The following is a 13,959-nucleotide window of genomic DNA, read 5'->3' on the forward strand; positions in this document are numbered from 1 at the left end:
CTTTTTAAATATTGGCGTTACATTAGCTAACTTCCAGTCATTGGGTACCGAAGCCGATTTAAAGGACAGGTTACAAACCTTAGTTAATAGTTCCGCAACTTCACATTTGAGTTCTTTCAGAACTCTTGGGTGAATGCCATCTGGTCCCGGCGACTTGTTAATGTTGAGTTTATCAATTAATTCCAAAACCTCCTCTAGTGACACTTCAATCTGTGACAGTTCCTCAGATTTGTCACCTACAAAAGCCAGCTCAGGTTTGGGAATCTCCCTAACATCCTCAGCCGTGAAGACTGAAGCAAAGAATCCATTTAGTTTCTCCGCAATGACTTTATCGTCTTTAAGCGCTCCTTTTGTATTTTCATCGTCAAGGGGCCCCACTGGTTGTTTAGCTGGCTTCCTGCTTCTGATGTACTTAAAAAAACATTTTGTTATTACCTTTGGAGTTTTTGGCTAGCCGTTCTTCAAACTCCTCTTTGGCTTTTCTTATTACACTCTTGCACTTAAGTTGGCAGTGTTTGTGCTCCTTTCTATTTGCCTCACTAGGATTTGACTTCCACTTTTTAAAGGAAGTCTTTTTATCTCTCACTGCTTCTTTTACATGGTTGTTAAGCCACGGTGGCTCTTTTTTAGTTCTTTTACTGTTTTTCTTAATTTGGGGTATACATTGAAGTTGGGCCTCTATTATGGTGTCTTTAAAAAGGGCCCATGCAACTTGCAGGGATTTCACTTTAGTCCCTGTACCTTTTAACTTTTGTCTAACTAGCCCCCTCATTTTTGTATAGTTCCCCCTTTTGAAATTAAATGCCACAGTGTTGGGCAGTTGAGGTGTTCTTCCCACCAAAGGGATGTTGAATGCTATTGTATTATGGTCACTATTTCCAAGCGGTCCTGCTATAGTTACCTCTTGGACCAGCTCCTGCGCTCCACTCAGGATTAAATCTAGAGTTGCCTCTCCCCTTGTGGGTTCCCGTACCAGCTGCTCCATGAAGCAGTCATTTAAAGTATCGAGAAATTTTATCTCTGCATTTCGTCCTGAAGTGAAATGTTCCCAGTCAATATGGGGATAATTGAAATCCCCCACTATTATTGTGTTCTTAATTTTGATAGCCTCTCTAATTTCCCTTAGCATTTCATCATCACTATTACTGTCCTGGTCAGGTGGTCGATAATAGATCCCTAATGTTATATTTTTACTAGAGCATGAAATTTCTATCCATAGAGACTCTATGGAACATGTGGATTCGCTTAAGATTTTTACTTCATTTGAATCTACACTTTCTTTCACATATAGTGCCACTCCTCCCCCTGCACGACCTGTTCTGTCCTTCCGATATATTTTGTACCCCGGAATGATTGTGTCCCATTGATTGCTCTCAGTCCACCAGGTTTCTGTGATGCCTATTATATCTATATCCTCCTTTATCACAAGGCACTCTAGTTCACCCATCTTATTATTTAGACTTCTGGCATTTGTGTACAAGCACTTTAAAAACTTGTCCCTGTTTATTAGCCTGCCTTTTTCTGATGTGCCAGATTCTTTTTTATGTGACTGTTTATCATCTGATCTGGCCCTTACATTATACTTTTCAGTCCTCTGCTCCTGACTATAACCTGGAGATTCTCTATCATCAGACTCTCCCCTAAGAGAAGTCTGTGTCCGATCCACACGCTCCTCTGCAGCAGTCGGCTTTCCCCCATCTCCTAGTTTAAAAACTGCTCTACAACCTTTTTAATGTTTAGTGCCAGCAGTCTGGTTCCACTTTGGTTTAGGTGGAGCCCATCTCTCCTGTATAGGCTCCTCCCATCCCAGAAGTTTCCCCAGTTCCTAATGAACGTGAACCCCTCCTCTCTACACCATCGTCTCATCCATGCATTGAGACTCTGAAGCTCTGCCTGCCTACCTAGCCCTGCGCGTGGAACTGGGAGCATTTCTGAAAATGCCACCATAGAGGTCCTGGATTTCAGTCTCTTCCCTAGCAGCCTAAATTTGGCTTCCAGGACATTTCTCCTACCCTTCCCTATGTCATTGGTACCTACATGTACCACAACCACCGGCTCCTCCCCAGCACTACACATAAGTCTATCTAGATGCCTCAAGAGATCCGCAACCTTCGCACCAGGCAGGCAAGTCACCATACGGTTCTCCCGGTCATCACAGACCCAGCTATCTACATTTCTAATAATCGAATCTCCCATTACTAACACCTGCCTTTTCCTAGAAACTGGAGTTCCCTCCCCCAGAGAGGCAACCTCAGTGTGAGGCAACCCCAGCACCATCTGGAAGGAGGGTCCCAACTACGGGAAGGTTTCCCTCTGCTCCCATCAACTGCTCTACTTCCCTGGGCCGTTCTTCCTCCTCAACAGCACAGGCGCTGTCTGAGTGGAGGTGGGACAATTCTACAGTGTCCCGGAAAGCCTCATCAACATACCTCTCTGCCTCTCTTAGCTCCTCCAGTTCCGCCACCCTGGCCTCCAAAGTCCGTACATGGTCTCTGAGGGCCAGGAGCTCCTTGCACCGACTGCACACATACGCCACCCGCCCACAGGGCAGGTAATCATACATGCAACACTCAGCGCAATATACTGGATAGCCCCCACTCTGCTGCTGGGCTTCTGCCTGCATTGTCTCCTAGTTAGTGGAAGGGTGGTTTACGGAAACGAGTTTTGGAATGTGGCTTGGTTTACAGGTTTTAGGGTTTTAGGGGGGGCCCCACAGGGAAGGGGTTACAGCTGGCAAGGGACTCCCACTCCCCTTCCAAACTCCCTTGCGAAACTCCCTGTTAGCAGCCCCTGGTCGCTTGTGCGCGGCTTTATAAAGCCCTGGCCTGAGTGAATGCCCCGCCCACTGATTAAGGCTCAGCCAATTACCAGAGGCTTTGAGCTTTCAAATAGAGTGAAATGGGGTCTGGTGGGTTAGTGACACATAGCGGGGACTTGGGAACAGAACCCAAGAGCCTTGACGCCATCTCTGCAAGGGGTTTATGATCTAACAGTGGAAATGGGAGGGACTGAGAGTCTGGATTTCTGGGTTCTGTTGCCTATTTGGGGAGGAAGTAGTATAGTTTAGTGATTAGAGCAGGGGATTGGAAACTGAGATGCTTGGGTTTTGTTCCAAACACCAGGAGGAGTGTTATCTTGTGGTTAGAGTAATAGGAGAGTATTGATAGTCTTGGGTTCAGGGCCAGTGCAACCATTTAGGCGACCTAGGTGGTTGCCTAGGGCGCTGGGATTTGGGGGGTACCATTTTCTTCGGCAGCAACCACAGCGGCCGGATCTTCGGCCGCCCCGGTCACCGCCGGCATTTAGGCAGAAGGAGCTGGAGCAGGGGAGTGCGGGGAGGGCCGCTTGCAGCAAGTAATGGGGGGCGGCGCACAGGGGAATTCCCTGCCCCAGCTCATCCCTGCCCCGCCCCCTCCCTGAGCATGCAGTGGCTGCTTCACTTCTCCCGCCTCCCAGGCTTGCAGCGCCTAAGCTGATTGGCGCCGCAAGCCTGGGAGGCGGGAGAAGTGAAGCAGCGATGGCGTGCTCGGGGTGGAGGCGGAGCAGGGATGAGCTGGGGAGGTGCTTCAGGGCGGAGGGTGGGGGGTGGGGAGCTGACGCAGGGGCGCGCGCCTCAGGGCGGAGTGGGGGAGCTGACGCATGGGGGGGTGCCTCAGGGCAGGGGCTCGGGGACGGAGGAGGGCGCAAGGTGGAAGTTTCGCCTAGGGCTCGAAACATCCTTGCACCGGCCCTGCTTGGGTTCTGTTCCCAACTCTGGGAGAGGAATGCGGTCTAGTGGGGGAGGGGGAGCTCTGAGTCAGGACTCTGGGGCTCTAGCCTTAGCTCTGCCACTGACTTTCCATCCATAACCTCGGTCATGTTGCTCTGTGCCTTACTTTGTTATTCTGTAACACGGGTACAATAATATTCACCTAATTTCCATGAGAGTGTGAGGCTTGGTTCAGCAATATGCAAAAAGCCCTTTGAGAGCACAGAGAAGAGCAGAGTATGATTGTATGGGATGGCTGTGTTCCCTCCAGCACCCCAGAGACTGAGCATGTAACCGGAACCAGCATCTGTACTTGAACCTTGAGCCTAGCTTCCAAAGAAATGCAGAACCCTGCCTTCAAGAAGAACACTGCCAAGTGCAACAGAAACTGTTTATTTGCGACAGCATTTCACATAGGTAATTTCTTTGTACAGTAAATAGATGCTTTTGCCCCAGTTCTAGGTGGAGTTTAAACCCTACATGGATTGGGATGAGCCACATTTTGATCCTGTTAACTGGATTTTTTTTAACATGAAAATGTGCATTTTATTAACACACAGCATGGGGACAAGGAGACAGATTCTCAAATCCAACCAAGGCAGCTGAGTTAGGGTCTGTCTGTGCTGCAGTCAGAGGCTGCAATTGCAACTGGAGCAGACATACCCCAGCTCGTTTTAATCTCGCTAGCTTGGCTCCCAGAACAGTCAAGCTGCAGCAGCACATGCTTCAGCACGGGCTAGACCTGTGGCTAATGACCCAGGGTTCCAGACAGGCTTGTACAGCCTGTGCTGAAGTATTGCTCTGGTACCTGAGCTAGCGAGAGTAAAGCTAGCTCAGGTATGACTGCTCAAGCTGTAGTCACTCCTTCACTCTTGATTTATACTGGCATAATTGAGTGGTCTGGTGGTTAAAACTAGGCATCAGGATTCTTGGGTTCCATTCCCAGCTCTGTGAGGGGAGTAGGGTCTCGTGGTTAGGGGAGTAGGGGCTGAGAATCAGGACTCCTGGGTTTGGTTACCAGTTCTGGAAGGAATGGAGTCTAATGGGTCAGAGCAGCAGGAATGAGGGTCAGGACTTCTGAGCTCTGTTCCCAGCTCTGGCTGGAGAGTAGTGTCTAATGGTTAGAGCAGATGGGGCTCGGAGTCAGGACTCCCAGGTTCCATTCCCAGCTCTGGAATGGGAGGGGAGGTTAGCGTGTGTATGTGTTTGGCGGGGGGGGTTGGGAGTCAGGACTCCTGACTCTGAGGGAAGTGAAATGTAGTGGGCTAGGGCAGGGGAAGCTGAGAATCAGGACTCCTGGGTTCCCTTTTCAGTTTTCAAAACTGAACAAAGGAAATATCCTTTCTGACATGATAGTGTTAGACTGTGGAACTCACTGATACCGGATGACATCAAGACCACAACTTAGCAAGATTCAAAGGGGAGACTGGACATCTCTATAGGTAACAGGAATATCAGTAATAAAACAAAGTTTTAGAAGGCATATAAACCTCATGCTTTGGGCCTTAAGCCAATCTGTGACTAGTGGAGCTGTGAAATTTTTCAACAAACTGTTTTGGGATGAAAAATGCAGATTTGGTGACACTACAATAGTTCATGATTTCATGTTGGTTTTGCTGCGTTGTTCATTTCAGGAGGAAAAATCCTGAAAGTCTAAATGTTTTGATCTTTCGATTTGAAACAACTTCGTTTAGAAATTTCCTTTAATTGTTTTTTATACAAAATACTAAAGTTTAAAGCAATTCGCAATCAAAGCAAAATGTTTAGTTTGAAACAAATTTTTTACTCTTCTTGATTTGCTGAAAATTTTGAACAATTTCATTTTCAGCCAAAATGTGTTTTCCCTTGATTTTTCCAAATTGCGAGTGAGCTGAAAAATCCATGTTTTGCCCAACTTTAATGACTATTCAAGATCAGGATGAGACTTAATGGTGGGGAGATTATTTCATATCTGCCCACTGCAGATTTCTCACACCTTCCTATAAGGCATCTATTGCTGACCACTGTCAGAGAGACTACATGGACCTTGGCTGTGATCAGTCCAGCAGTTCTTATATTCTGCCACCATTTCTGTACATATTCTTACAGAATTCCCTTAAGAATTGCCACCACGTGACTGTCCTGCAGTACTGGGTCAATCCTCAACTACGTGGATTAACACTTGCTGAGGATCTGGCCCAAAAATATTTGCTGAGCTGTTAGGTACCATATGTTGGATCCCAGCAGAGTGCAACACCAGGTTTTGAACTACATGGAGGAGCTACATAGAGTAATTGAGTCGTGTCCCCCACCTTACACACCAGCAGGTCCCATGGTATAAATTCCTGCTGTGATTTGGAGGTCAACATGCTTTTTGAAGAGGTTGATTCCCTGCATTAAGTGCAAAATTCAACCCCTATGGAGTTGTCACTGATGCCTGCATATTACTTCTGCTATGATTAAAACAGTAAAAGAGAGAGGGTGGAGTCTTCAAAAGTGCCTAAGCCCTCACTTTCAAAAGTGATTGGGAGCCACACTTTCAAAGGTACTTAGGTACCAAGAGATTCAGATAAGTGCCCAGTGGGATTTTCAGAAGTGCTCGGGTAGATGAGGCATGGGAGTGGCTAAGTCACTGGTGAAAATGGAACATAGGCTCCTAAGGCACTTTTGAAAATTTTACCCGTAGACCCTACCACAGTTACTCATTTTTTCTTTCCTTAACTGGCTTCCTTGGCTGGGTCTGGCATGGTGGGTTTCAGAAGGATCTTCATTTGTTGTTCATCATCTCTCAGATGCCTGGATCTCAATGAAAAAGAATATCAGTAAATATTAACATTTATACAAGCATCAAGAGACAGACTTGGCTTAAAACATGCTTGGAGCTAATGGGGCCAGATCCCACCTGGTGTAAATCATCCATAGCTACACTGGAGTCAATTGGATCAGACTATCTATCAATCTGTCTATCTACCCAAATGATTGGAGGATAGCTACTGTGACACCAATTTTTAAAAAGGGCTCCAGAGGTCACCCTGGCAACTACAGGCTGATAAGCCTCACTTCAGTACTGGGCAAATTGGTTAAAACTATTGTAAAGAACAAAATTGTCAGACACATAGATGAACATAGTTTGTTGGGAAATAGTCAACATGGTTTTTGTAAAGGGAAATCATGCCTCACCAATCTACTAGAATTCTTTGAGGGGTCAACAAGCATGCGGACAAAGGAGATCCAATGGATATAGTATATTTAGATTTTCAGACAAGATCCCTCGCCACAGGCTCTTAAGCAAAATAAGCAGTCATGGGATAAGAGTTTAGCTTCTCTCATGGATTGGTTAAAAGATCGGGGAAAAAATGGTTAGGAATAAATGGTCAGTTTTCAGAATGGAGAGAGGTAAATAGTGGTGTCCCCCAGGGGTCTGTTCTAGGACTAGTCCTATTTAACATATTCATAAGCGATCTGGAAAAAGGGGTAAACAGTGAGGGGGCAAAATTTGCAGATGATACAAAGCTACTCAAGATAGTTAAGTCCCAGGCAGACTGTGAAGAGCTACAAAAGGATCTCACAAAACTGGGTGACTGGGCAACAAAATGGCAGATGAAATTTAATGTTGACAAGTGCAAAGTAATGCACATTGGAAAACATAATCCTAACTATACATATACAATGATGGGGTCTAAATCAGTTCTTACCACTCAAGAAAGTGATCTTGGAGTCATTGTGGATAGTTCTCTGAAATCATCCACTCAATGTGCAGTGGCAGTCAAAAAAGCAAACAGAATGTTGGGAATCATCAAGAAAGGGATAGATAATAAGACAGAAAATATCATATTGCCTGTATATAAATCCATGGTACGCCCACACAATGAATACTGTGCCCAGCTGTGGTCGCCCCATCTCAAAAAAGATATATTGGAATTCGAAAAAGTTCAGAAAAGGGCAAAAAAATGATTAGGGGTATAGAACGGCTTCTGTATGAGGAGACATTAATAAGACTGGGACTTTTCAGCTTGGAAAAGAGGCAACTAGGGGAATATGATAGACGTCTATAAAATCATGAGTGGTATAGAGAAAATAAATAATTCCTTATTTACTCTCTCATAATACAAGAACAAAGGGCTACCAAATGAAATTAATAGGTAGCAGGTTTAAAACAAACACAAGAAAGTATTTTTTTCACACAACGCACTGTCAACATGTGGAACTCCTTGCCAGAGGATGTTGTGAAGGCCAATACTATAACAGGGTTCAAAAGGGAGCTAGATAGATTCATGGAAGATCTGCCCATCCTGGCTAATAGCCATTGATGGACCTGAATGGTGTCCCTAGCCTTTGTTTGCCAGAAGCTAGGATTGGGTGACAGGGCATGGATCACTTAACCTGTCTGTTCATTCCCTTTTGGGCACCTGCCATTGTCCACTGTCAGAGGACAGGATACTGGGCTTCATGGACGTTTGGTCTGACCCAGTATGGCCGTTCTTATCTATCTATCATGACAGGGTCAGGCCAGATGGCTACAAGAGAGTGGTTCAAGGTATATACATTAGCTCCAGGTTAAGCAGGTCCCTTTTCCCTGGGTAAGATAACAGGGACTATTCCAGAATACTCAGGAACTTTCTAGAATTAATTCAGGCAGGCAGGTTAATTAGGACACCTGTAGCCAATTGGGAAGTTACTAGAATTAATTAAGGCTAATCAGGACACCTTGTATAAAAAGGCTCTCACTCCAGTTAGTGAGGTGTGTGTAAGGAGTTGGGAGTGAGAGGATGTGCTGCTGGAGGACTGAGGAGTACAAGCGTTAACAGACATCAGGAGGAAGGTCCTGTGGTGAGGACAAAGAAGGTGTTGGGAGGAGGCCCTGGGGAAGTAGCCCAGGGAATTGTAGCTGTCGTGCAGCTATTCCAGAAGGCACTCTAGACAGCTGCAGTCCACAGGGCCCTGGGCAGGAACCAGGGTTAGAGGGCGGGGCCTGGTTCTCCCCAAAACCTCCCAACTCCTGATCCAACCCAGGAAGATCTCTGAGACTAGCAAAATCCGCCAATAAGCACAGGACCCACCAAAGTAGAGGAGGAACTTTATCACACTATCTAATCATGCATATTATTTCTTGTTTGTGCACTCGCGCTCTCTCTCTCACTCTCTCTCTTTCAGTGGACCCATGTCTATATCACAAAGCCCCCACATAGAGCATCATGGCTACTGTTCCTGCCTCCCAATAGATTCTACTAACCGTGTCTCCACCTCCTCTATGGTCTCAGGCAATGGCACGTTGAGCGTCTCGGGCAGGAAGGTCGCTGTAATGCCAGAGATGATTGGGGCAGCTCCATAAATGATCAGTGGCAGGAAGGGAACGTATTCCTCCAGCATCTTTACCAATGGGGCAGTGATGCTGCCCAGGCGCGCCATGGTGTTGCTCAAACCCATGCCGGTCTGCCTGTGAATTTGAAATCATAACAAACAGAGCTATTAGCATAAGCCACAGTGATGAGAAAAATCTGGGCTAAGGAGCTCACAGGCAATAAGCCAAGCAGTACCTCTCAGCCAGGCCCTGTGGACTAGTAGAGTGACTAGGGAGTCAGGACACCTGGGTTCTTTTCCTTGCTCTGCCACTGACCCACTGCGTAACCTTGGGCAAGTCACTTCCTCCCTTCATTCATCTCTTTCTCCTTGCACCTCAGTCTGTCTTGTCTATTATGATTGTGAAGAGCAGCAACTGCTGTCACTATGTATCTGGGCAGCACCTGGCACAATGGGGCGCTAATCTCAATTTGGGTCTGTGCAGTGCCTCATATAATGGAGGCCCTGATCTCACTCATGACCTGTGGAGTGCCTAGTACAATGGGAACCTGATCTCAATCAGGGTCTATGCAGCAGTTGGCACCATGGGGCCTTGGTGTGGTCTTTAGGTGCTAACTTAACAAATGGGAACTTTCCTGGGGGCAGGTTACCACAAGTGCAGGGTTTCTTGCAGCTGAGACAGAGCTAGCTAGATCTTTGATCCGATGTGACAATTCCTAGTTCCTAGAAGGGCAATTTTGGGTGGCTAGACTGAGACGCTTCAGAGATCCTCACTTTTCAGATGGCACATCCTCAGCAATTGCAGAGAATCAAGCCCAGTTGCAGTGTCCTAACGTGAGCATACCCCGAGGTGCCCAAAATCACTAGTAGAGCTGGTCGGAAAATTGTTTTCCTGTCCCATGATAAATTTTGAGATTTCAAACATTTTTCCCATTCTCAATCAGGACGAACTACTGAAATTTCAAAAAATTTTGTGAATTCAACAGTATAAAAAAATCTTGGTTTGGGTCCATCACATCATTTCATTTTGATTTTGACCATTATGAATTTGTACAAAAAAGCGTGGTTGTTTTTAATGCACATTCCAAAACACAGTTGTTTCCAACCAGAAAAACTAAAATTTTCATTTTGGAAATGCAATTTCCAACCTTCCCCTGCCCCCTCCCCTCCATTTTTTCTAACCAACCCTTTCCCATGAAAAGCTTTGGCTTTGGTGAAATAGCTTTTTCTGTCAGAAAAGTACATTTTGATGAAAAATTCCTGCCCAGATCTAATCACTTGGCTTTGGTCTCTTGCTGTTCCATGGGGCTGCATGTGTAGTTTGAGCTGCACCCTCTGAGGTTTTTTTTCTACCTACCTAATCACTGTGGGGTACAGCTCACTTGTGTAGAGGTAGACACAGTTAAAGGAGGCAGCAAGACAGCCTTTTCCAAAGACAGCCAGAACGGTGCGCAGGGTCTTCAGATCTTGGGAGAAGCACACAATAGAGGAGGGTTAAGCACGTGGAAAAAGGCTGAAATGCTCAAGAAGGGTCAGGGGCTGATGGGGCCAGATCCCCAGCTGGTGTAAATCAGCATAGCTGCACTGGAATCAGTGAGGCCAGATCCCCAGTTGGTACAAATTGGCTGTAACTCCATTGGAGTCAATAGAGCCAAATCCCCAGCTGCTCCATTAAAGCCAAAAGGGGCAAGAAATCAATGGAGCTGGGCTAATTGACACCAGCTGAGGATCTGTGCCTCAGTTTGCCATCCAGAATCAATCCTAGATTATTAGGGACCTCAGGAGATCATCTTATCCAACCCCCTGCTCAAAGCAGGACTAATCCCCAAATGCCCCCCTCAGGGATTGAACTCACAACCCTGGGTTTAGTAGGCCAATGCTCAAACCACTGAGCTCTCCCTCCTCCTAGAAATAAGAGTGATAGTCCTTTCTGTGTTGTCTATTTAGATTGTGAGCTCTTTGGGGCAGGGCCTGCCTCTCCCTTTAGGTCTGTGCAGTGCTCGGCACAATGGGGCCCTGATGTCATCTGGGGTCTGTGCAGCACCTCGCCCAATGATCAAATACTAATAACCATCTACCCAGCTTTGTTTGTGAAACTGTGTCTGTCACCCCTCCCAGACAGCGGCTCATCCAATTCACAACCATCTTGCAACAGGCCAGCCTGGATCAGGCTGAATATGTCTCTCAGGTTGCTTCACGGGGAAGTGCCATGGCAACTGGTGTCGTAAACACGTGTCAGCTGCTTCAATCCCTGGCAGCAGCAGGTGGTTCTGTACCCTGCAGTACCTCAGCCACAGAACACAGATGTGACATATCGGTGGGCTTGAGCCCCCTTAGCCCTTATGGACCAGCTCTCCTGGATCTTCTCCCTCCCCTGCAGCTGACCATATTAGCCAGGCTTTGGACCTTTGGTATGACAAAGGCTTGAACACGTCCGTATCGAACCCTGAAAATCCAGGACACCAAGTAACCACCTTGTGGGACAAAGATGTTGGCTAGGATAGAGAGTCCAGCCAGGATGAGGACCAAGGCCTGTGTGAACCGGCGCCCGATGAAGCTGATTGTGAGGACCGAAATGAACTTCGCTGGGAAATCGACAGCTCCAAAGACCAGCTGGATCAAGAAGATATTGACACCGAAATTCTGCAGGTCCATGGCCAACCCATAATAGGCAAAGCTGGTGGAGAACCTGGGATGAAGCAGACAGGTATTGATGCATAGAGAGTCCTTATCATTGAGTTTATTTGTTACAAGCATGTTCCCTTTCAGCAATGGGCCCTGGAAATGTGTTTAGTGGTTGGAGTCAGGACCCCTGGGTTCTCTTCACTGCTTTGGGTGGCAGTGTAGTCTAGTGGGTAGCAGGGGCGGCTCTGTTTTTTGCTGCCCCAAGCACGGCAGTCAGGCGGCCTTTGGTGGCACGCCTGCGGGTGGTCCGCTGGTCACTTGGATTAGGGGGTGGCTCTGTGGGTGATCTGCCAGTTCTGCGCCTTTGGCATACCCGCAGCTGAATTGCCGCCAAAGCCGCGGGACCAGTGGACCTCCTTCAGACAAGCCGCCGAAGGCTGCCTGACTGCCGCCCTCACAGCGACCGGCACGCCGCCCCCTCCAGCTTGCTGCCCCAGGCACGCGCTTGCTGCACTGGTGCCTGGAGCCACCCCTGGTGGGTAAACTGCACTGTGTTCTGTTCATGGCGGTGGGAAGGGAGTATGGTCTAGTGAGTTAGACTGGGGAGCAGCTGGGAGCCAGGACTCCTGGGTTCTATTTCCAGCCTTGGAAGAAGAGTGGGGCCTAATGGGGGGGGCTTTGCTCTGTTGTTAACTCTCAGAGAGGAATGGGGTCCAATAGCTGGAACAAGACACACTAGGCACCAAGGATTCCTGGGTTCTTTTCCCCGCTCTGCACATGGAATGTGTCATAGGAATAGGTGACTATAGGAACCAGTAAAAGCAGCAAAGAGTCCTGTGGCACCTTATAGACTAACAGACGTTTTGGAGCATGAGCTTTCATGGGTGAATACCCACTTCATCGGACGCATGAGACTCCTGCGTCCTATTCCTGCTTCTGGGTATAACAACCTCCTGATGGTTTTCTCTACATGCTGTCTCCCAGGTGGGATTTACCAAAGTCTAGCTATCACATACTGAATTGTGATCTAGTGGGATATTCAATCAAGTTGAAATTGACTGTCATGCCAATTGAAATTGGCTGTCACTGACATGCCATGGGATGAAGTGGAGCATCAGTGGGGCTTAGTAGAGCTGAGCAAAATGTTTCATCGAAAACCTTTTCCAGCACAAAATGCAGACTCCACGACATCAAAATGCTTAGGGAATTCATGTCCCTTTTGCTGAATTGTTTCAGATAAAAAAAAAAAAAAAGCCCCACAAAACCAAACCAAAACAAAATCTAAATGTTTTCAGTTTTGGTTCAAAATGAATGTTTGTCTCAAACATTTCTTTAATTTTATTTTTTTTTAAAAATCTTAAACTATTTGAAATCGAAACAAAATGTTTTTTCAACTTTTTGATTAGTCAGAAATTAAGAAAAAAAATGGTTTTCTGTTCAACCCAAAATGATTTTTTTACTGATTTTTTCGGAATTGCCTGCAGGTCAGAAAATCCATTATTTGCCCCATTCCTCAGCAAATTGTCATGCCTGGTTTCCTTGCTGCAGGCTGCTTCATATCATAGTCTCAGCTTCCTCTTTTTGCGAGCACAAGAGCCGACTAACCATACAAAGCAGAGGCAGAAGGAGATCCGGCGTATGACAGGGGTCCGCACCAGGTCGATGAAGGTATAGCTGCTCTTTGCAGAGGCTATTTCTTTCTGCATGTTGAATCTCAAGACCTGGGGAGAGAAGAGAGTTCTGGGTAACGGCATGGGGCCTCCATGGTGGGAAAGGCCTGGAAACAGAGCAGGGGAATGGGAGGGAATGAGATTCTGTATCATCCAGTGGTGCCAAAATTCTTGTCTCAGAGCAGGCCTCAGTGCAGACCAAATAATGTGTATGTGTAGGAAGAGAGGGATGGATGGATGGATAGATAGAAGGGCGTGCATGGGGATGGATGGATAGAAGCATTTGTATGGGGATGGATGGATAGAGAGGTGTGTGTGGGGATGAAAGATCAATGGAGATGAATAGAGATATGTGTATGAGTATATGTTTATAAAGAGATGGATGCACAGATGGCTGGATAGGTGGTTATATATGTCCGGCTATAGGTAGAGAGATTGATAGAAGATACCTTGTAGATATGGGAATCCAATTGTGTCAGAAAGAAGTCAGACCATGGTGAGAATACCATTGCTCAGGGAACACTAAAGCCAGTTGCGCCACTGGTGTACATGTGCAGAGTCCCCATGACATGAGTGCAACCATGCTGATTTATATCTGCTTGTCTCGTGTTCCTATATCGGCCACTGGAGTTGGTG

The 13,959-nt window shown here is 46.7% G+C and overlaps 1 protein-coding gene across 1 annotated transcript in view; it reads right to left on the bottom strand.

Moving 5' to 3' along the window:
- Nucleotides 1-5,598: 5,598 nt before the first annotated feature.
- The window catches only part of LOC120369058, a 50,224-nt gene continuing 41,863 nt past the window's right edge, over nt 5,599-13,959 (bottom strand). Inside the window, exons 22-26 of the mRNA XM_039481949.1 lie at nt 13,259-13,374; nt 11,503-11,717; nt 10,386-10,494; nt 8,961-9,164; nt 5,599-6,529 (exon numbers count right to left, since the gene is read on the bottom strand). Of these exons, the coding sequence (XP_039337883.1) occupies nt 6,445-6,529; nt 8,961-9,164; nt 10,386-10,494; nt 11,503-11,717; nt 13,259-13,374 (729 nt within the window). The 3' untranslated portion in view covers nt 5,599-6,444. The remainder of the gene's footprint in view (nt 6,530-8,960; nt 9,165-10,385; nt 10,495-11,502; nt 11,718-13,258; nt 13,375-13,959) is intronic.

The sequence above is a fragment of the Mauremys reevesii genome, linkage group 7, assembly GCF_016161935.1.
Source record: "Mauremys reevesii isolate NIE-2019 linkage group 7, ASM1616193v1, whole genome shotgun sequence".
Taxonomy (NCBI): domain Eukaryota; kingdom Metazoa; phylum Chordata; order Testudines; family Geoemydidae; genus Mauremys; species Mauremys reevesii.